General features: G+C 37.5%; 1 protein-coding gene across 1 annotated transcript in view; it reads left to right on the top strand.

Moving 5' to 3' along the window:
- CPNE8 (copine 8) overlaps positions 1 to 24,418 on the top strand; it is a 78,421-nt gene that overhangs the window by 3,695 nt on the left and 50,308 nt on the right. The window contains exons 2-5 of the mRNA XM_009910186.2: positions 9,112 to 9,152; positions 12,089 to 12,135; positions 19,111 to 19,214; positions 22,126 to 22,165. Coding sequence (XP_009908488.1) covers positions 9,112 to 9,152; positions 12,089 to 12,135; positions 19,111 to 19,214; positions 22,126 to 22,165 — 232 coding nt within the window. The remainder of the gene's footprint in view (positions 1 to 9,111; positions 9,153 to 12,088; positions 12,136 to 19,110; positions 19,215 to 22,125; positions 22,166 to 24,418) is intronic.

The following is a 24,418-nucleotide window of genomic DNA, read 5'->3' as shown; positions in this document are numbered from 1 at the left end:
TCCCTCTGTGTGCTGTAGCTTCTTTCATCACATCCCCTGAGGGACATCTGTGGTCTGATGAAAATGTCACTGTCACTTGCTGTGTGATCTTTATTTGTTGCAGCCTGGCATAATTTTGCACAATTGTCATGTGGTAAAGGATCATGATCTTGGCCCTCATTTTGGTCTGGAAGAGAAGATAGAGGCTGCTTCCCTTTCATCTAAAGGGGTATTTGATTGCATACTGATTATAGGTGTGTGCCTAGGCTTGAATCTTTACTTGGCAGCTGTATGTGTAAACTTGGGGTCTCACAGAAGTTTGAGGTAAGCTCCAGGCCACATGTCCGTCATTCTGTCTCTCTCTCACTCTGGAGATGTTGTTGACTGATTCCAATCTAGTTACATCTTGGAAAAAGTTAATAGCTTGTTCCTATCTTGCCTACTATTAGTGCAGCGGGTTTTGGTTTGTTGGGTTTGTGGAGTTCTTGTGGGTTTGTTTTGTTTTGTGTTCCCCCCATCATAGTCTCCTGATTGAGCCATGTCCTTTATGAAAGTTTACAAGAAAGGTCATCAGTTTCATTATGCCTGGTGTTGCTTGCTGAATGAGGAGTTAACAATCAGAATTATCTTCTTGAGAGTGATTTTTCAATAATATCTATGGGAAGATGAAGCTGTAGTTTGATCACTTCATGACATCTAGTACTGTATCAAAGACTATATGGTTATCTGAAACATTGGCATAGTACAGTGCTGCTTTGCTAGTTCAGAAAGTTTGTTATAATCCTATTGCTGTGCTAGGCTTTATGCTCAATCAGGCAGCCTGTTCTGGATAGGCTCTACGCTGGCTGTATTCCCACTCCAGGCATAAGGTGCATAAAGGCAGCATAAATTCCGTATCATGGTTAATTCAGCAGGAATAGAATTGGTTGCCCATGCCTGGTTTGGATCAGTTCTATGCTGCTCCACAGTTTGTACAGAAATCTAGCATTAATGAATGGGCTGATGGAATTAAGCAACTCTTATTCTCAGTGGTGAAGATAATTTCATTTCAGGTTTTGTGCACAGAGGAACAAAATGTACTACTTCAGAATTTTTACTTTTCCTTTCGTTTAGCAATCTGAAAATTTTAACCAGACACTTTCTAGTGGTTGCGGTACCCCAAAGTATGTCTAATTGTATCTTTGATTGCCCTAGGTGTTGATTACTCCTCTCCAGCCAGTGTATATACCTCCTGGTTTTTGGTGTTGCTTGTGGTGTGTGTTTTTAAAAAAATGTTACTAATTTGTTAGACATCCCTGTTGCAGAAAGATGCAATGATAAAGAAAGATTTCCATAACAAATTATTTGAGCTTGTATCTCTGTGTAGTACAAAATATTGAATATAAAGTTCATCCAGATTGTAAGTCTGGTTTTCATTTTCCTATTTTTTTGTGTATGTCCAGGTTATACTGAAATTCTGTGGAGTGGTTGTGTGTGACCAACAACACAAAGTTGGTTTTTGTTGGTTTTTTCTTTGACATGAAGCCACCTAGACAATGAGTTGGCTTCTGCTGAGGAAAATGAGTGTATTAGGAGAAAAAAACATGTATAAGTGACACTGTCCATTAAAATAGCCATGGACGTGCATTCCAGATAGCCCATATGGTTTGTTTCCTTCTGTATTGTTTGAACATTAAGCATGCAGCTATGTGACTTCAGAATTTAAGGCAGATCTCTTGCACTGTAAATTCAGTATTGAGATTGCTAGGGGTAGGCCCCAGATTTCACATTAACTGTGCAGGTCTCAGGACTTGTCAGATTTATCTGAATTTGTCTTTGCCTTAGCTGAAAACCCAAATGCAGTGTTTTTTTCTAATGACCAGGTGGCTGCTGCTTAGTTTCACTTTGTCTCTTGCCTTGGTGTAACTGTGGTATAATTGTTACTTCTTTCTACAAATAGTAGTAGTAAGTAGTTATTCTGTGTATAGTGAAGTTTGTGATCTTCAAAGAACAGTATAGCTCAGAAGAGCATTGGTGTGATAGGTGAGGTCTTGCATGTGGGGAGACAGGATGCAGAGTGGAGGAGCAGGAGCAGAGGCTGAAAAGAGGGGGCTGAAGATGCCACTGGGAACCCAAGTGCTAAGAAGGGGTCACTAGTGGATTGTAAAAGAGTGCAGGCTGGGAGCTCAACAAAACAAAAAGGGTAGATTGAGCATGTCTCAAATGGATGTAAACCACACCATATACAGTAAATTTCGATGTATAATGGAGTTGGAGTTGTTGAGGAAAAACTCAACATGAGCTATCTATGTGTGCTTGCAGCCCAGAAGTCCGACTGTATCCTGGGCTGCATCAAAAGTGTGACCAGCAGGATGAGGTAGGTGATTCTCACTCTCTGCTATCCCATGAGACCCCACCTGGAGTACTGCACCCAATTCTGGGTTCGCCACCACAAGAAGGACATTGAACTGTTGGAGCGAGTCCAGAGGAGGGCTGCAAAGATGATCAGAGGGCTGGAGCACCTCCCCTGTGTGTACTGGCTGGGGGGGTTGGGGCTGTTCAGCCTGGAGAAGAGAAGGTTCTGGGGAGACCTTACAGTAACCCCTTCCAGTACCTGAAGGGGCCTCCAAGAAAGCTGTGGGGGGACTTTTTGCAAGGGCCTGTAGTGATAGGATATGGTGGAATGTTTTTGAGCTGTAAGAGAGTAGATTTAGACTGGATAGTAGGAAGAAATTCCTGTACACCGAAGCAGATTGCCCAGGAAAGTTGTGGATACCCCCTCCCTGGAAGTGTTCAAGGCCAGATTGGACAGGGCCTAGAGCAAACTAGTATAGTGGAAGGAGTCACTGGCCATGGCCAGGGGGTTAGAACTAGATGATCTTTAAGGTCCCTTCCAACCCAAACCATGCTGTGATTCTATGATCATTCTATGAAGTATGGGCAAGATGTAAGAGCATCTGAAACCACTTGCTCCATCCTTATGAACTTCATGCCAGAATGTGGGACTCTGACAGATGATTCACTGAAACACCTTCCCCCACACAAAGCCAAAGGTCTTAGGTCTCAGAGGGGTGATATAAAGAGAAGACTGACAGCATGGGAAGGGCTAGGTACTAGGAACTGTGTAACAACTTTAAATGTATTATTATGTAGGCTTTCTGTAGTAGTATTATTTTCAGTGTCTGCCCATCTAAGCAGTGCCTCACCCACCACCACCTCTACAATGGTTGAGAAAGAATGAGTAGTATTACACTGATGGTATACATTTGCTTTCTAAATTACTTCTTTTAAAGAGTAGTTTCAAAAAAGCTGTGCAAAATCAGTCTGTATGTTTAATATATTATACATTAATGAAACACGGTTTTAACTGTATATTCCTAAAGAAATCATATATAAAACAGGCCAACATATCCATGGATTTGAGTGGGCTGGATGAAAGTAGCTGGAAAGGACTGGTTGGTTGATTTTTGACCACTATAAATCCTTAGTGTCACCCCCAGGATGCACCACCACTAGCAGCTCAAGAGCCAGAGACTTTGCCTGCCCAGTCTTGGAAACAGGAATATAGATGGTTCATTCAGTTGGTTTCAAATACTAATTGGGTTGGTACTGAAGCAGAGTTCAAACACTTTGTGATAATCCTGCGTGGACCTTTTGTTTTATTTTTAAATGTGAAATTGATGCCTTCAGGTCTGCTTCATCTGCAAGACTATCTTTTCATAATCTGGTACTTCCTTTCCGCTTCCACAAATTTACTAAGTTTAAGTAAGTAAACTTGGCAATTCCTTTGTTGTTTATTTTTCAAACCTCAGGAGTAGAGGTTTCATCCCAAATGTGTTTATATAGATCTATCCAGAGATGACTTTCTGTAGGTCGTCATAAAACTCATGAAAGCACTGCTGGTCTAACCTTTCTTGTTACTTCTCCTTTTTCCGTTAAGAGAATGGCTGCTGAACCAATACATGTTTAAATTGACAATGAAAGTTACTGGGAGGCTGAAAATTATTTCTTTATCTTGTTGTGAACAAGAGCAAATTCTTCAAAGGTTATGAAGAGGTATTGTGGATATTTCCTTAAGCTTGCATATCAGAGATATGTTTGCTTTCTTCCCAGTCCTTCTAGTGCTCCAAGAAGCGGAGACAGTCTAACCAGAAAGTAAGTGGTCATCCTAATTGCCTCTTAGTGAGGAGACCCACCACATTCTTAGTTATTTTTAGAAGAAGATAGATTTCTGAGCAATTGTCTAACCTGCTTTTAGGTCCAGGGCATTTTGAGCCTAGAGATCTGGAGTCTAATAAGCTTGCTTTATTGTATTCTTACAGAATACAGGAGAGAGTAAATAGCTAGGGAAGGGTGAGTACTTCAGCTAGCGCTGTAACTGAAAAGTTGTTAGTGAAATTACTCTGCAGGAAGTCAAGTGGACTCTTCACTCAAGTAGGCTCTTTGGGTCGTACATTGTCTTGCCTAGGACTTACTGTTGCAAGTCCAGTATTCTCAGTTAAGGGTGAGGAACAATGACTACCAGGGTGTAATAGTTATGTTACAATTAATAGTAGAATAGGATATTATTCTGCACGGTAAAAAGTGAGGAGATTCTTTTTTTTCTCTCCAGAATCTTCTGAAACAGGCATATGGGCCCAGCGTTCAGTGAGGGAAATGGAAATGCATTTGGTTAATGAACTGTTTTATGAACTAGAGACAATTCCTCTTCCCTTGGAGTGATATATGTGTACAGTGAGAAAAGTAATATATGCTTATATGAGAATACAATATATTGGAAATGTTTATTTTCTATTATGTGGATAACTATATTTTGTGTTTGCAAACTGCTGCGTGCTTGGTTTCACCATCAGGGAATTTTTGCATGCACTTAAATATAATCTAAAACTGAAGAGAAACATAAAACCTTAACACCTGGAGAAAGCCTGACAAATTTGTCTGACATAGATCACATTTTTATCATTAAGGATTTCACAGATGCTGAAAGGAATGTATAAATAAGTATTTTTTCCAGTCATACAAATACAGTTGAATGCTTTGTGTTTTTTTGTTTTGTTTTTCAAAACTAGAGAAATAGATTTTAAACTATTCACTCTATAATTGTTTAGTTTGTTCTTCAGTGCCAAAATTCTGCTGTTTCTGAAGGGGAAATTGGATTTATTTCTGCTTAGAATTTGGGTTTAACAAAGAGCTAAATTTAAAACAAAAAAATGAATTATAAAGCAAGAAGCTCAGAAAGAAGCTCAGATATTATTAAAATAAAGTCAGATTTGAAGCAAAGTATATGTGAACAAGGTGAGTAAATGTTACTTCTTAATGTAAGTCAGGCTTTGTCAACACTAATATAATGCACAGAGTATGTGGGATCATACAAAGCCACATAGACTGTAATGATTTCTGTTCAGCTACCCCAGCAACTAGACCACTGAATCTTGAAGTGTCTGACTTACACATACGAGATGTTTTTGCTTTGAACATAGTACAGAAGACTCAACGTTTGGAAATGTTTCTTTCAAACACCCGAACAGGTTTCCTGTAGAGGTGGTTGGTAGCCCCAGCCTGTCAGGTTTTCTAGAGGTATTTTGACAGTGCCCTTAAATAACGTAATTTAACTTTTGATCAGCCCTGAATTGGTCAGGAGGTTGGCCTAGGTGATCACTGTAGGTCCTTTGCAACTTCTGTTCTTTTCTAAAGCAATTTTTTAGCAAAACACTGGCCAGAAGCAGTTACTTTGACAAATCTTTATGAGTTCATGAAACTATGAACAGCATAATTCTGCAAGTTTTAATTTTTATTTACTGATTACTTTCCCCCCTCCTGCCCTGTGTTAATTTCTGTCATTATACAGAAAAATAAATCTTTATCCTGCCATTTCTGATCTGTCTTGTGTTTTCCAGTTTGGATTAAGCAGGTGTTATTGCCATAGCTTCTGTTTCTTCTGTTTCCCTTAGTCATCTATGCTACTGCAATAATTTTGGAAGGTCCACCCCAGAATGGATAGGTGTAGAATGATGGTAGAGTAGTGCTTCCACACTGACATTGCTAGACTTTTCTGCTATAGGTATTTGATGTATGTGTGCCGCTGGAAAATGCATTTTTTTAATCCAAGAGGCTTAATGGGCATAGAACACACACTTCCTGTGTTCAGTTAAAGTGTGTTTCTCTTGATAGTTAGATTAGGAAGAAAAACCAGAATTATCAGATATTTCTGGTTTCTGAATTTGTGATCTTTCCTAGGGCTGTTTTCTCAAAGAAAATAGTGTACTACTGAAGAGAGAGCTTTTCTGAGGAAAAAGGGGAAAAAATTACACCCTGTATTCCTCAGCCTGTGCCAAAAGTGCCATCGACTATTAAGGGGATAATGGCTAAATAAAGTTGCAGGAATGTATCCAGTCTTCTTTTTCCTTTTGTTTTTTAGCATTTGTTTTAGTTGTACCTTGTCCTATCCTTATGTGCCATGCAATTTTCATATATTTAAAGGAGTATTTTGATTATTTTCACTGTAAAATGCATATTAATGAGTCAAACTGAGCAGCCTCTTGAGCTGTCAGGTGATTAGTGATTTTCCTGTTGGCATTTAGTCTTGGCACTAAGTTCCTTCTGAAGTTGGCTGCATTGCTTGAACAGCATGTTAAGTTCTTAGGCACTATTCTAGTTGGTTATTAATGATTTGGAAGATTAGGCATGTCTGCAAACTTTGCTGAAGACATTGTTTATTTATGGTAAAATGTATGAAGGGGCAGACAGTATTACAAGCTGTATTAGTTCACTTACTGACACTTACTGACTTTAATTGCAATGTTAAACTTTGGTGTCTCAATCCTTACAATCCCATCAGGGAATACTGTCTGTGTAGAAACATTCTTAATTCATAAAGTCCTTGAGCAGCTAATGGTCAATGACCAGAAATGTTCTCCAGAAGTACTACAGATTTGTTCCTCATTCTTATGTAGTTCACATAGTAGCTACTTGTCCTGGGTTCAACTATGATATAGTTAAGTTTTTTATTTCCATCACAAGAAACTGGGATGGGACATAGCAAAGACAGCCAGCTGAACAGGCCAGTGGGTATTTGATACCATGCTCATGTCGTGCCTGCTATATAAGGGATGCGCTGGCCAGGGCAACATGAGGAGACTGAGCCTTGTGCCTTTGACATAGAGATTCTTTTTCCTTCCTCTTTTGGTTTTCTCTTTCTCTTTTTTTCTTACATAAGGAGGGACAGGTGGATTGCACTATCTCTTATTCTATTAAAGTTTATCTCGGCCCATGGGGCTTTGTTTTTCTCTCCCTCTTCTTCCTTTGGGGATTGGTGGCTGGGGGCAGTTGTGTGAGCGTCTGTGAGGAGCTCAGCTGCCAGCTAAGCCTGAACCATGACACTACTTTTTGCAATTGAAAGACTATAAGAGTATTGGGATCGACTGAGCTTTCCAGTAGCTGTTTTGACTGTGTTCTTATGTGTATGAACAAACATAGGAAGAAAACTCTAAAAGTAATAGTAGGAGCTCTTTTTAAAACTCAATACTCCTTAGCTCAATATAAGAGTCTTTAAAATGGTTTAGTCTTAATCTGCATTCACAAACACTAGCTTCCAATTATCAGGTCATCACAGAGGAATTAAAACTGCTTGGAATGCTAATGGTAAGCGTGCGAGGCCTAACTGAAAACCTAATGCACTATTGCTTTTGCAATATTAAAACCAATTCTTGATACTGTGAATTCTGATATTTCAGAGCTTATTTTACTGTCTTTCAAAGCAGTTAATAGTGGTCATTGTCAAATACAGACTTGGAATTGGAATTTCCTGGGTTTGTTAATACTTAAATTTAATTTGCACATTTTTAGCACAGATAAAATACAGTCTGTCTGAGTGTAATTGGATGCATATATAAAAATCCCACTTCTGAATGGATTAGAGAAGTTCTTAAGATATAGCGTGTGCAGGTTTCAGGTTCATTTGCAAATACCAATTTTAATCCCAGTGCCTATTTTGGCTAAAGTAAATAAAACAAGGGTGTCCAACGTTCTTTTAAAGCTGTCTTTTGTTCTTATTGCTTGTTCTGAAATGCAGACTTGGCAGTCCCTAAATACAGCATCTTTTTTGGTGAAGCATGAGTGGACTGCTTGGAACACCCATATTGAACAACTTATTAATACACTTTTCAACACTGTTCAGTATCACAAAAATAATGTGATTTAAATCTGAAGGAGAGTAATAAATGGTGACCTTTGAAGAGACTCTACTAATTACTAAAAATAATAAGCTGTAAGGGATGTAAACTGGTTATGTAATCCTTCCTTTTGCTCCAGGGTAGGATCAAATAACTTGTTAAGTAGCTATGAGTCCTTTTAAAAACCTTCAGTGTTGGAGACTTTACATCATGTCTGGCTACTTTCAGCAATGAAAGCTGCTAAAAGAATGGAAGAAAGTTCAACTTCTGCACCTGTAGTACAGAAGATTCCATTTAGGGTAAAACTGGTCCTACTTGCTCTGTGGTGACTGACTTCAATTTGCAGCAGTGTTTTCCTCATTCGTACTGATTTGAATCTTCTCATCTGTTTATGGTACTCAGTTGGCTGAAGTGTGGCTATGATACTGACACTGCATTGCATAATGAAGAAATTAGTTCTTTGTATTTATACCTAGGTATTTTGTAGACATTTAGAAAAATCCTAATGTTGGTGTCTGTTCTGCATATGCTTTAGTTTTCTTTACGTTACTCATTCATGATAGATTTCTATAGATATTTCATCATGGCTGAGATCTCTTAGCTGTTCTTTTAAGTAAAGCTTAAGTTTTTGTATTCAACTAGCAAGTTAATCTCTGGTAGATATTGTGATTTAAAAGTATTTCTGTTCCTGATATCTAAATTTAATGTACTAGTTGTGTGTTGCTTTTCATTTCATGGTATTGGAGTACATGAGCCAGAGTTTGTCAACTCCAAACTGTATAGTAGAGTAAAATGTAAGACAACTCAAGTGTTAGTGTGACTGACCTTGAGTAAATCCTACATATTAGGAGGGCAGAAAACTAAGCTGAATCTTGATATTTTTTTAAAAAGTAAAAATATGTATGCATTAGTATCTGATTTGTATCTTTCACCATTTTTTTGGGGGGAATAAAATGATTTTAATCTCTTTTTCTTTTAACAGAAATCTTTTGGACAGAGACACATTTTCTAAATCTGATCCAAGTAAGTATATAGCTTCTTCATATCATGTATTCCTAATGTGTAAACACTGGCTTAAAAATTAGGTGAGTGATTTTTCTTCAGCGTCACTTAGGTTTACATTACTTTTGTGACAATTATTTAAAGTAATTAAGTCTTTACACCTGAATAAGTTGCACATAGAATTTTTGTTACATGAACTAGAATGTATTCACTGTTGTTTTCCTGAGCTATATGGTCCCTTATTTAGCAGTCAACTTACATTTTCCTAAAATGAATCAATGCAGAAAATTGTTGGGTTGTTTTTTTTTTTTTTTTTAAAGTATCTGTTGTTCTAGATAATTTTCAAAGCTAGTCAAAAACTTATAAATAAATGAGAAGCACTTGTCTCTGCTAGTACATAGCACTCACTAATCTTAGAGTCAAACACTGAAAAGTAACACTAAGGTAAATTGTACCTAAACACAAACTTTTATGATCAAAAGTAATATGATTTATGAGTTGATGTTCTCAGATATGTAAGCTAGTGACACCCACTTTCCCCATAAGATTTATTAATGTATGTCTGGATTGCAAAACACTCTTGTACCTATGAATTTTTATATGATGGAACTTTTGATTCTTGTCAGACTGGTTCCAGTTAGCTCTGAAAGCCTCCCAGAACATCTGCCAGCCAGAGGAGGACACAGTACCCTTGCCCAAACATATTTTAGAAAAATGTGTTAGCAGCTAGAAGCTAGAGGTACAGCTGCTGAAACTACAGGTACAAACTAGAACACAGGACATTCTGCCTCAACGTAAGGAAAAACTACTGTAAGGGTGATGGAGCACTGGAACAGGCTATTCAAAGAGGTTGTGGAGCCTCCTTCTCTGGAGACTTTAAAACCTGACTGGATGTGTTCCTGTGTGCCCTGCCCTGGGTGATTCAGCTTTGGCAGGGAGGTTGATTCTGTGTTGCCACAGCCATGCTTCTGAAGATGCACTGCTGGAAATTCATTCTTGAAAGGGAGACTGTCCATGGAAAAGGCAGTACACCTCTGAAGGGTCTGTGGCCCAAGCTGGGGCACAGCTGCAATAACACTTATTCCTTGATTTACTGTATTAACACTAATATAAAGGGAAGATGTAGTACAAAAAATTAAGCAGCAAATTGATAGTGAAAAATTATTTTATTTAAGGAAAATACAGACAATATCTGAACAGTAGAAGTGCACATGATCTGTAATGAGGAGCTTTTCCTCTAAATGAGTTTCACTTCTGTTCTCAACTGGGATTATAGGTATGATAAATTTCTAGTTGAAAACTTAGATGTAATCTCTTGGCAAAAGGCACTAAATCCACAGTTGTTATCTGCTTTTTAAATCAGTAATTTGCATTCTTGGAAAGCACTACTGAAAACTGGAAAATACTTCTTGCAGAAGCAGTATCGTTAGTTTAAAGAAAGAGTTTGTAGTAAGGAAAGCAAAAGGAGGATGTGTGTGAGCCTACCTCATTCTGTGTCAGCAATACTAGTTAGGGGTATTTTCAGAGAATATTTTTTTTTCATGGTTTTATCTGGAAACTGACAACATTTACTTCTCTGAGAGTTACCTTGGCACAAATCTTAGTAGATGCAAAAGTTAGTCTGAAGTTCAGCAACCTTCAGACACTTTTGTAGCTGATTTTGTAGCTCCCGTTTGGCTTCATTCTTTGTATAATACAGTTCGGCAATGGGCTTCAGAGTGTGTTGTAAAAATAGGCTTGTTGGTTTGGATTATATATACTCTAAGCAGGAGCCAAAGCTAGGAGCATGAATGGCTACAGTTTGAGTTACCGTAAATGGAGAAAGAATTCAGCGAATGATTTTGAAATGTTTTGTAAAAGCTTTTTCCTTCTACAAGGCATCTTATTAGAAAGAAAGAGTTGAATTGTGTGAACTTCTGACTCCTATGTGAGCTATAATATTGAATTTGCTTTTTTCTCTTCTTCCTCTTATTTGCTGCTGCCTACTGAGACTTTGTGTGTGTGTATGTGTAACATACCATTCAAGTAAGAAGAAAATACAGTTTGAAGCTTGACTTCATTTCTGGTTTGGTCTGATTATTCTGTTTTCATTGAGAACAAACACAGGCTTCTACCTTTATTGTTCAAGACTGCATTATTTTTAACCTTCTGAAAAATAATGATTGGCACAGGAAAAAAGGTGTCAGGAAAGAAGGATCCCAATGTCTGTATTTCTATTGTTTAGAAAAAACTTGTAGTGGAATTTCAGGTAAAAATTGCTTTGGTAAAAATTGCTGTGTGCTTGTTAGCTGCAACTAGTTCAAGATCATAAAAAATTAAATTAGTAGTAGTCCTTCAGTGCAAGTGATTGATACTTGCAATAGTGTTTAAAAGACCTGATTATAATCATTGTACCTTTGTTATCAGTCCCTGTGATAGAAGCTTCAGTGAATTTTGTAATGGAAGAACAGATCTGTGAAGAGAGTGATGCGTATGGGATTACGCTGTTTGGTCTTTCAAAAACAACTTAGGTCAACAAACTTAACTGATGCAATTTTTTTATTACATTCTAGGGTGTGCTTTTTTTAAAAAGGGTACTTATGCATATATAAGATAAATAGGTATAAATAATTTGAGGCAGAATTAAGGAAGAAAATGTGAGAAGTTACTTTTTTTTTTTTCACTTTTATTTCTTGTCTCCTTTTCCAGTAAGGTCTTTACTGCTAAGAAATGTCAAGTGATTTGCTGGAGGTCAAGGTGTAAGTGTTGCCTCCCTTTTTAGAGCCACCATATTTATTAGCTTGTTGCTGCAACAATGAGGCTGTATGTGTTACTAATCTGGTTAGGCATGCTGAAGACTGAGGGAAGCATGTTGTGATTTGATTGTCCTAGTTACTAATTTCGACAGGACAACAGACTACAAAACTGAAGAAGTTAAATCTGAAAATGACCATATTTTATTTGTTTTCTTTTCACAGTCTGTGTTTTGTACACACAAGCTATTGGAAACAAAGAATGGAGAGAGGTAAGATACATATTCATAGATGTATAAACTTTTTGGTTATACTTAAGGCTGGTCACTTGCCCTAGCAGAAAAGGGGATGGCGTAACCTCTTGAATGCCATGCTAAACAATGGGAGTCCTATCTAGTAGTAAGCACTTAAAACCTAGTCACATTAAACTCAGTTTCTGTACCTTTATCACATATTTCCATCAGAAAGGAAAAAGATCTGAGAAAATAACCTAAGTTTCCTGTTTTACCGTCTTCCTGACAATAAATGAAATCAAATTTAGCAATCAATCTGTATATGGTTTGTGGATATCAAGAGCACAAGACACTCAGTACATCATCTGTGGAAAGACACAAGTGTTGTGATAGTCAGCATCTACAAAACTAGTCTGTAGTTGTGGTAGAGATCTGCTTTTCCTGTGTAGTGTTTGAGGGAAGTTAGATGGTGCTGAATAATGTATACACCAGGCAGCAAGGGAGGGAAGGTATTGTGTGCATAGACTGAACTAGGTCTTTTTAACCTGTCAGTGTAAACACTGGGGAGAGATGTCTTAAACTGAATCAAGTAGCTCTAAATTGGGTATCTGCAGCAGATCAACACTGATAGTCTGGAACTGTCTCCTTTATGTTATTCTTCAAAAGAGTTGACAGTATTAGGGGAAAAGTGTCATTTTTCTACTGATAACATGTGCTATTTAGCTGCCTTACAGAGAGGATTGATGGAATTGTTCTTCACTGTAGATGGTTCACTTCGTGGCCATGCATTCTAAGAACAGAGCCAACAGAGAAATGTCTTACTGACTTTCTCTGTAAAAGCACTGATGTTTTATGTGATTACTACTGTGTAAAACACAATCCAGTGGAGGGGCCAGAGACATAGTAACCAGACCTCTTCCATTGCAGTTGGTGTTCTTGCCAGTTGGGTGGAGAAATGTATTTTCTGCTTTGCTGAAACATGGTGAATGTTGGTTTCAGTCTTGTTGAGATGAGAGAAAAGCTCATATAAATGGATAATACATGAAAAAGCATGCCTATTTATTTGTAGGTTTTTGTGAAATTGCTGCTCTGTTTTTCTGTGTACTTGATAACCTCTCAGAATACCTACTGGATCACATTCCTCTGATGATTTGTGTGAAGAAATGTCACTTTGAGGACCCTAAATGTGATTTCACTGATCTTATTAAATTGGCAGAGAGTTCTAAATGTCTGGATAGCCAACTCTGAAAACAGAAGGGTCTTCAGATACTCAGGTGACTAGGTGTGGCTCATAGTCAAGCCTAGATCATCAGTGAAACATTCAGGTCCTGTTGTGATACAGACTTAGGAGGATTTTGTCAGAAATTCTGGTTTTTATTGTTGTCTAAAGATTATATGGAATTTTATGGACTTTTCATACTTCTGTGGTGAAATGATAACATTATCACCTTACTTAGAAGATGTTTCCTTTTGCCCATCTTGAGCTGATTTAGGAGATTCTTGATGGGAAGATTATATCTGCTCTTCATTTTAACACATTTGTAAGGGTTGAAGTGTGTCCACCACCTTGCAGCTTTGTATTGTCTTCTGCATTTTATTTTTTTCTCCTTAGAATCGTAAGGGTTGGGACTTCTGGAGCTTGAGGACAACCTCCCTGCCAAAGCAGGATCACCTAGAGCAGGCCATACAGGAATATGTCCAGGCAGTTTTTGAAAGTTTCCATAAGAGACTCCACAGCCTCTCTGGACAGCCTGTTCTAGTGCTCCATCACTCTCACAGTAAAGTTTCTCCTCATGTTGAGGTGGAACTTCCTGTAGTTTGTGTCCATTGCTCCTTGTCCTGTCATATGGCACCACTGAAAAGAGACTAGCCCCTTCTTCTTGACAATTAATGTATTTGTAAACATTAATAAGATCACCTCTCAAATCTTACCTTCTCCAGAGTAAACAGCCCCAGGTCTCTCAGCCTTCACCTGTAAGACAGGTGTTCCAGTCCCTTAATCATCCTTATATCCCTCTGTTGCATTCTTTACTACTTCCCTGTCTCTCTTGAACTGGGGAGCCCAGAACTGGACACAGTCCTCCAGATGAGGCTTCACTAGGGCAGAGTAGAGGGGGAGGAGAACCACCCTTGACCTGCGGGACACAATTCACCTCAGGATACCATTGGCCTTCTTGGCTACAAGGTCACATTGCTGTTGCACCAATAACTTACTGTCCATCAGGACTCTAAGGTCCTCCATGGCACTGCTTTCCAGCAGGTGAGTCCCTAATCTGTGCTGGTGCCTGGTGTTATTTCTTGACCAAGGCAAAAATTCTTGACCAGGGCAGTGTGCAATGCTATTGCTATCTTTGCACTGATTGGAGAGTATCTTGGTTAGGTGATGCATTTTGTCATAGGGCTATGCTATCATATGCCAGTTTAGGAAGTACGTTAAAACATACTTTTACATGGCAGTTGCTAAAACATCTTACAGCTTTTGTTCTTTTAAGACATAATTACCTCTGTCTTGTCTATCAGGAGAAGGTCTCGATCTACGTGTTTACAACTCAGTGACTGTTTACACCATTTACAGTTAATGGGGAAAGATAGCATCCTGAGGGCAGTTCATGAGAGCTAATTTAGATGCCTGCATTAGATGAAATGAATCATTCTTTAGAAATGCCTCCAAGCAACCATCAAAAGCTTATGCTTTTGGTGTATATCAATGTATAGCAGATGTAAAAGTTGGCAAGCAGAATCCCATTCCTACTAGCTGTTATCGGATACAAAACTCAGAGGCTGGCATGATAGAGGGGCTGAATCACAATTGCACTTCATGTATTGTGGTGTATTATATTGATACCGCTAGTAAAAAATAAGGTAGTGGGTAGAAGATTAGTTATGGCATAATCCATCTCGTGTATATATTTTTGTGCTTTTTCTACCTGCAGTGCTGAATGCACTAATACTGTGTTTTTCAACAACATTTTGTATACGTGTCTATTTTGGTGGATTTAAACAACATTTTACTAGCTTGTAGAGGGTAGGGGCAGAAGTCACCTGGAATTGCTTTAAAAGGACAAAACTGAGACAAATAATGATGATGATATATGTAGGCATTAAGGAATGGTGTTCAGTTATGGCAACATACTTCACCATGTTTCTTGTTCCATATCCTTCTATGCATAATTCTTTTACTTCTTTTGCCTGATTATTTTCTCTTGAACACTGCAGAAAATGCTTCAGGATCATAAACACAGTAAATCATTTAATAATCTCCGTAATTTCCCTAGCACTCTAATCTAGCAGTGTCTTTTTTCCCCTTCAGGTAAGCTATTCAGATGGATTCAACATAATAGTTAAATCAGACACTTAATTTAATGAAGGGTAAATGTTTGCCTGTGGAACAGATTCTGTTGGTTTTTCCCAGTGTTATTCTTGCACACCAGAGCCTCATCAAAGTATTGAAATATTTTGTTCTTATTTTAGTAGAGCGTTGTTTTCCAAAACAGTTTCCCTGTTTTCACTTACAGTATGATCATTGGGTATTTCAGTGAATATAACTTGCAACAAGTGCATCATCAGAACCCAAACTTTGGTTTTAAAATGCTTCCCCTTACTCTGTGAGGACACATTTTAGAAATACAGCTAAGTATAACTTAGGGTTATCTGCAGAACCCTTGAATAATGTGTTGAAAAAAATCAGAATGTCTTCATTTTGAAAAGGGCAAAATATCAGAGAACAAGAGGGTACACCCGAAAGGTGAAGGTTAAATAATAAACATTGTAAAACAATCAACTGCAGTTTTACTGGCAATGGTTTTACCAACTCTTAAGTGTTAAGGAACTGCCTATGAAGTGAGGTGCTGAACCTCTGGTCCATCGACTGTAAGGAAGCATTGGATGCACATTAAATTTATTTACCTGTCAGAAAGTCTGTTTTCTCGCTGGTCCTCATTGTGCTGATTTCCAGCTTCATGTGCTGCCAAATGTTATTTTATATCCTCAGAAAACTTCCATCATGTCTTCTCTAATTGTTCACAGCTTCCCATTCTTCATGCCTTCCTGTTCATTAATTCTGTTCATGGGTTTGATTTTTTTGTTGTTGTTTCTAATGTGGACTAAATATGCTAAATACAAGAAAAAGGGTTTTTGACTGAGTCATCAAATTGAGAGAGAAGGCAGTTAGGCAAGGTTGTGGTAAAATCTTAAAACTAGTAAAGATGACCAGTTTGTAAGGAAATAAAAAAACCCAAACAACCTGTAATAAATGGTATCTAGTCCCCATGCTGTATAGTTTATCAGCAAAAAGACTTCTTCTTTTATGTACTTACATTACTTATTTGGCTGTTCTAATTTTTGTATTAAGATGTATGTTAATTTTTTCTTCATGTGCAAATAGTGTCTCATTCATCCACACCATTTTATTGTTTGATCACTCAGTATGAATAATACTGTTTTGCCAAGTCTTCATCATTACCTTTTATACAGTTATTTAATTCTGTAAATATTATGTAAAATATTTCTTTTGTAACTTTATTTTTTCAGTCTCTGCTCCACATTGTTTAGGCATGTAGTGCCTGGGTCCTTCCTTGGACATCCAAGTCCATAGGAGCTTGCTGAGACTTTGCATGGGGTTTTTATCCAACAAATTGACTGCTTATTCCTATGTTTTCTTTCCTATCTACTAGTAAATCAATAAATTCTTATAATAACGAAACTAATTAGTACATCAGGAGGAGACTTGATAGGGTGCTTGGTTGCATGGTTTAGTTGATTAGGTGGTGTTGGATGATGGGGTGGACACGATGATCTTGAAGGTCTCTTCCAACCTGGTTTATTCTATTCTACGTTATAACTAATTGATGTCCAAGAGGCAAATATGCTCCACTTCTGTGATAAGATACTGAATAATGGTTTTCCACAGGACTCAGTATCAGGGCCAGTTCTTTTTAATATCTTTGTCAGTGATCTGGTTGAGGGGGTTGAGCGCACCCTCAGTAAATTTACAGATAACACCAAGCTGGGTGAGTGGGTTGATCTGCTTGAGGTTTAGGGAGATTCAGAGGGATCTGGATACAGTGAATCAATGGGACAAGGCCAACTGTATGAGATTCAGCAAAGCAAAGTGCCAGGTCCTGCATTTGGGTCACAACAACCCCAAGCAACACTACAGGCTTGGGGAGGTGTGGCTGGAAAGCTGCCTGGTGGAAAGGGATCTGGGGGTGCTGATCAATCACCAGCTGCACAGGAGCTGGTAGTGTGCATAGACAGCCAAGCAGGCCAACAGAATTCTGGCTTATACCAGTAATAGCATGACAAGCAGCAGCAGGGAAGTGATTGTCCCCTGGTACTCAGCACTGGTGGGGCCAAATCTTGGAATACTGTGTTCCATTTTGGGCCCCTCACTACAAGAAATGCATTGAGATGCGCGCATGTGTCCAAAGAAGGGTGACAAAGCTGGTGAAGGATCTAGAGAACAAGCCTTATGAGAAGTGGCTGAGGGAACTTGAGTTTTTTAGTCTGAGACTGAGGTGAGACCTTATTGCTGTCTACAACTGCATCAAAGGAGGTTCTAGTTTGGTGAGATGTCTCTCTAGTAAAAAATGATAGGACAGAAGGGAATGTTCTCAAGTTGCACCAGGGGAGCTTAAGATTGGATATTAGGAAAATTTTCCCCATTGAAGGGGTTGTTAAGCACTGGAACAGGCTGCACTGGCAAGTGTTTAAGTCACCAACCCTGGGGTTATTTGAGATGCTTAGATGTGGTGTTTAGGGACACAGCTTAGTGGTGTGCTTGGCAGATTTAGGTTTATGTTTGGACTTGATAGTCTTCAAGGTCTCTTTCAACTCTAATGATTCTATGATAACCTGACTGATGCTGGGTTTAGGCTACAGCTCCCTATGTTCTTTGTTTCTCTGTCTTCCATGTATATAGAGATGTAGGTCCCACGTGATGGAAGATTCTTGTGCTCTTCTTCAAACTTGTCATAATCTGAGGATTTAAAGAACTTCACTAACCTTTTTACTCCTGCCTAGTGATTAAGAAATCTCCCAGGACAATTTACTACTTGAATCTGCACAGCCTGAGAGATATTTTCATGGATATCTTTGTGTATATATATATATATATATATATTTATATGTGTGTGTGTTTTATTCTGTTGCAATGCAGTCATCCATGAATCTTCTTTTTGAAATTCTATATCCTATGCTTTTAGAATAGGTCAGTGGTAATTGCATTTCAATACTAAGGGTAAATTTCTCTTTATGCAGCTGATCTGAATGTTTGAGGGAATTGGAATAGTTTTTTGTAAGAGTGCAAATGGAAGAAATAGAAGACTTGAGGAGGAAAAAAATGCACAAAGTATTTTCCTGTTCAGAAATGCAAAATGGATGTTCCTTATGAGCCCATTGTTTTTATTTCTTATTCCTGATCTGATAAACTGGCTTGTATCAGAGTGGCCTCTCATTTCAGTGCATACCTTCAAACAGCACTAAATGTTTAGATATTGCTGCATGTTTCATTTTATCAGCCATTCCAGCTTTCTGTTTTCTTGGCTTCAGTGTTGTTGAATACTGTAAAGCATGCAGCTGACAGGAGGAGACTTTATTTATGAACATTGGGAATTATTTGACCTAGAAACTGATTGAAGTATATAAAATTGAAATGCTACTATTCAGAGAGGAAAGAAAGGCTCTTTAGTACAGGCAAGTATTCCAGTCAAGAAGGCTTATTCTTATTTAGGCTTATTCTTTCTTTGTCCATATTTATTGATTCAGTTAAATCCTGTCAATGATTTATATCATACAGGGCATGCCCCACTCACTGTATTGAAATATGTCTTCCGCCAGTCTATTTTAATTGTCGAGTAGCTGATCTAGTTGTGTGGATATAGTCACTTTCTTTAATGGCATCTGTTGAATGGAATTTTTTTACAGGCTCTCTTACATCTCATGTATTGCAGGTATTAGCAGTCTACTTAATTACACATTATAGCATGTGGCTTAAAAATAACTTTTCTTTTACAGTTTGGAAGAACAGAAGTAATTGACAATACTTTAAATCCAGATTTTGTAAGAAAATTTATAATGGATTACTTCTTTGAAGAAAGAGAGAATCTGCGATTTGATTTGTAAGTTGACATCTTTTACTCTAATATTGCAGCCTCTGTAATCATACTAAGTTTTGTCCTGCATAGAATTAACTTGCAAAGAGGTAGTACATGTTGACATTGAATAAGTTAATAACATAACTGATCTAGTATTGCTTCTGTAGGAATAAATGTGGGACATAATAACGACCAAGTTTTAAGCAGTTGGCGGGTGTTAACTAGCCAAAGTACTGAAGATCATTGCTTTTAGAAAATAGCTAGAAAGCTAAGGATGTCAAAATGTTAAAATACTCTAGCAGCAGAGTCATACTGTACAGAGATAAAATCTTTTTATAAATACTACAGAGCTAAAATTTCCTTTATTAAAGTGTATGCTAGTGTCCATCTAAGTACACTAGATTCTAAGATTTTACACTGAAGGCAGGAGTTCTAGAAGTAGATAGCTTTTGAGATTATTCCAGAAGTACGAATTTCATTCCATTGGTGGAATTATTTTGATTTTCTCCTTATTCTTTGGAAAAAAGAATTGAGAATCCAGTTACCAGATCATCTTGCATGTCATCCATTGCATTTTACCCCATAGTTATTATATCAGTGTTTGTGATAATGAAGTTTGTCTTGTTTTTTAATTCTCCTTTTTAGTTCTTCTCAACCTTATCCTGTGAGAAAGCACTTGAATGACCCTTACAGTTAATTAAGGGAAAGCCATTCACTCTTTTGTATTATAGTGTGTAGTGACCACAGTTTATCTCTATATGTCCTTTCCCTATTTCTTTCCCTTTCCTTGTACTTGAGTGTGAGGTTTGTTAATGCTTATTTTTTGTTCCTAAGATTTTTGCCTTCATGTGTATTTATTTTATTTTATTTGTTCTTGAGAAAGATTTAGGAGAACATCTGCTAAGTTGCTTACTGAATAGATATATCAAGAAAGTTACAAAATAGTCTGCCTTCCTATACTTTCTTATGCTAAAGATTGAGGTCTCCTGATACACTGTACAGAATCACAACAAATACCGCTCAGGTGTTGATTATACTAGTGGTGAATTGTAGTATTATTGCTTCCCAATTTAAAGTTACCTTGCAAATTCGCTTTCATATAGAGACTGCATTTGTTGCATTTCTGTCTTGTAGACAGCAATACAGATGAGGAAAGACTTCATAATTTGCCTAAAATCTCCCAGCAAGTTCATGGTAAAGCCATTTTTAATTCTTCTAGGCTTTAGTCTCAATGTGCCATTTACTTATCCAAGTAGTTGCTTTAAATCAACTCTGACAGTGTCGTTATTTTTTGCCCCCTCCCCAAGTTTGTGGGATGCAAATCAATCTCTACATTAAGCATGGCATAGAATAAATAGTGTAGTGATCATATTAGTGATGACTTTTCCCATAGCAGTGGAAGAGAAAGCAAGATGCTTTATATATGTGTCTCAGTAATGTTAATAAAGTTCAGTGTTATTTGGCTGATTTTACTTTTAAGTTGCTGGCAGAGTAATGAAATGCTCTTGAATGGCAGCATTTCCTATATTGTGGAAACAGGGGGGAAAAAAACCAAACCACCCATGTCTAATTTTTATTTAGCTATAAATGTCCTTTTATAGCATCTCAGAATGCATCAAAAGTTAAGAAAAAGTGTTGGATGGATAAGTGAAGGAAAAAGTTATGCTGTGTTTAGTACACAGATACAGCTAGCTCATTCCACCTGGATTTCAGCTATTTCAAGGATTGAAAGAAAATAATAATGATACTACAGGGTGCTTCTAGATGGGTAGGTACACTTATTTTTTTTTTTTGGTCTTCACCATGGAAGCCTGGGGGAGACTTTGCATTAAACTCAACTTCTAAAATAAAAAACAATTAAATCTGATTAGTATAACTGTTGCCTGGTATTTAAAAGAAATTTTAGGAAGAGCTTTGTGAAACCAGAGATACTTCTTCAAGTGTAGGTAAAGCATTCCTAAAATAAAGACACAGGTGGGGCAATGTAGGAATCTTGATTTGATTGCCTCTTGCTCCTCATGAGATGCATTTATATTGTGGGGAAGAGGCAATGCAATAGAAGAGAATGCAAAAGATGAGAACCAAGAAAGATAAAGCTAGGCTCAGTCTAAGCAAAGAAAAAAATAAATGTCTGTAAAGTATTCTGTGTAAGTGCTACCTGAAAAGGATTCAGACCTGGAAAGGAAAATGCAGTCTCCTGTTTGATTCTTCATGTACACAGAGAAATGGACTCCTGTCTCTTTATTTATGAATAACTGTAAATATCAAACCTTATCAGAAGGGCTTGAAGAATTTCTTCTTCTGTTCTGAGTTACCTGGACGCAAATCCATTCTAAACTCAAGAGATGAATAACTGTTTTAAGTATTTGTGTGCAAGTGACCTAAAGTCGTAGTCTGTTAATTTACTTCAGAACCTGATAACAGTGATAGAAGAGAAATGAAATGGTGAAGGACTCAGTGGGAGGAAAACAATGGCATTTTCTGTCTGGAGGAAGAACAGGCTATGGTAAAAGGAAAATAACAAGTCAAACTCTTGCTAAATGCAATTTAGTTTGTTGTCGGTTATTTCTATTTAGTCAAACAACTGAAAAATTAGCTAAGACAATAATTCAGAGCTTAGTTTGCTTTCTAAGATTAATGAATTAATTTAGAGGTGTATATGTAGTTGTTCAAACAGAATATAACAGTAATTTCTCTCAGAAGCCTGCAGTTGAAAACTGTTTCATTTCCAGTAGCTGGTGTACTATAATCCTATGGCCTATGATAATTACATTTGCTTTTCTTACTGGCGAGATTTCCATTAATTAACGTATCTGTTTCTGTCAAAGTACACACATTGAAACAGGTGAAAGAATTGTTTGATTTTTGTTTCTCTGTGTCGTCCTTGGAACTGTGCAACTCCTGATATAACATCTTTGTTTTTGTGTTTTTCAAGCTATGATGTTGACTCTAAGAGTCCTAACCTATCAAAACATGTAAGTTTTTCCTCTCTGTTATACTTTCATGTGCTGAAATGCTTACCCTTTCCTAAATATGTTTATTTTCTTTTTGACTGTAAGCAATATCAGATGCATAGAGACAAATGCAGTGGTTGTGCAGTGGCCAGTAACATATGAAATGCTCATTAATATAATTTTAATGGGATATTCTTCCTATGAAGGGCATATTTAAGCTCATGTGTATGCCTTTCTGATATGTGATATGCTGCATTTTAGGTCTTAAAACTTGTAAATGTTTTGATCGTATCCCTTTTTATGCTCATGTCATGTTGAAGTGGAAGGGTGTCATGGTTTAACCACAGCTGGCAATTAAGCACCCCACAGCTACTTGCTCACTCACCACTCCCACTGAGATGTGGGAGAGAATTGGAGAAAAAAAAAAGTAAAATATAAAACTCCAGTGTTGTGATAGATTAATAGGACAGAATAGGAAGGGGAAATAACACTAATACTAATGTTACTACTATTAATAGAACCTATGAAACAAGTGATGCACAGTACAATTGCTCCCTGCCTGCTGACTAATACCCAGACAATTTCCAAACTGCAGTGCCATCCAGCTATCTCCCCCTAGTTTATATACTGGACATGACAGCGTATGGTATGGGATACCCCCTTGGTCATTTGGGGTTAGCTATCCATTCTGTATCCCCTTTCAAATTCTTGAGCCTCCTTGCTGGCAGGGCAGTGTGAGAAGCCCACGATTTAGTATAAGCACTTCTTAGCAACAACTGAAACATCAGTGTGTTATCAATATCATTCTCATCTTACATCCAGAATACAGCACTGTACTATCTACTAGGAATAAAATTAAGTTTATTCCAGCCAAAACCAGGACAAAGGAATTAAATTGCAGCTTTACAATTTAGAGAGATATGAGCAGAATTCAGGGACTTTTGAGTGTTTTGTTTGGGTTTTTATAACTGCCTGGAACAAAGGAAGAGAGAATACTGGAAGAATGTGTGTGTTTGTTTCACACTGAAAAGACTTTTAGCCATTGATCTACAGTTAGATCCTCCCTGTAAAGATTTAAAGTCCTTGGCAAACTGTTTTCTGTCTCTGTCATCATGGAAGTGTTCTGAACATCTACAATGCTAACTAAGAGGATGCAGGAAATAGAAGTCTTCCATATACCATCGTGAACAAGAACAATGCCTCATTCTGGGCTTCTGCCCAAGATTGTTTGTACTTTTCTGTAGTAACTAGTATATCTGAATGCTTTTTTCCCCTGAAACATAGTTCTTTGTAGAAAAGAACTTGTAATTAAGTTTTAAGAAAAAAGATAATACACAAGTTAGGTTGGTCTCTATGGAAGTGCAAACAAAGATCATAGATATATGCAAATACACAGCCTAGTTTTCATTGTTTGATTACTGGAACAGGAATTGGAGGATTAGTATTTAGCTAAACCTGCAGGAAGAAAAGAACAAACAATGAGAAAATAAACCAATGTTCTTCTGAAGATTATTCAAGTAGATTTTGATTAAAATATGTACCTGTTACATTCTAATTAGTAGAGGCTAAGCATTGACATAGTGAAAACTAAATAACCAAAGTCGTCAAGCAGGTATTCTTTCATTGCAATGCTGGACATGTAGGGGGTCACTCCTCCAAAACACACGCACCAAGGGTTAGAAACAGCAAGATTATATAGGCAGGTTACATACATATTCATTCTATTTTCAATGAATTGTTTACATATTCAACAGTTTCCTGAGGACCCATTATCATACCACCCCACCCAATGTCACTTGCTCACTTTGGTCTTAGGGTGGTTGTTCAGCATAATCTGGTGGTCTTTTGATGACTCAAGGTGACATAAACTGATTCTCTGGCAGCTGTGTTGGCTTGTGACCTCCTTATTTTCAGGGTCATCTTGCTGACATGCTTATCTTCAGGGTCATCCTTTTTCTGTGGTTTGACTCCACTTTTCCTTTCTTGCAAACACAGCTGCATTTGTAAAAGGGCCCACATCCTGAGTCTATATACCATTTAAAAACAACTGTACATTCATCAATTTCATTCATCAACATATTCAAATGCACTGGATCCTGTTTTTTGAATAGTGCCAGTCTCCTGAATTTTTCAGCTGTATAAGGAAGCTTTATTCATTAGACATTAATAGCAGAAATATCTATTTTCCATCATTGTCTGTAAGAGGAAATCTGTACAAGTTGGTGTAGACTTTGTGCTGAAGACATCCACTTTATGCCATATAATGTGCACATG

This window comes from Dryobates pubescens, chromosome Z, assembly GCF_014839835.1.
Source record: "Dryobates pubescens isolate bDryPub1 chromosome Z, bDryPub1.pri, whole genome shotgun sequence".
In the NCBI taxonomy this organism is placed as follows: Eukaryota; Metazoa; Chordata; class Aves; order Piciformes; family Picidae; genus Dryobates; species Dryobates pubescens.
Note: the sequence above shows the minus strand (reverse complement) of the source record. Positions and strands in the feature narration are given on the sequence as shown.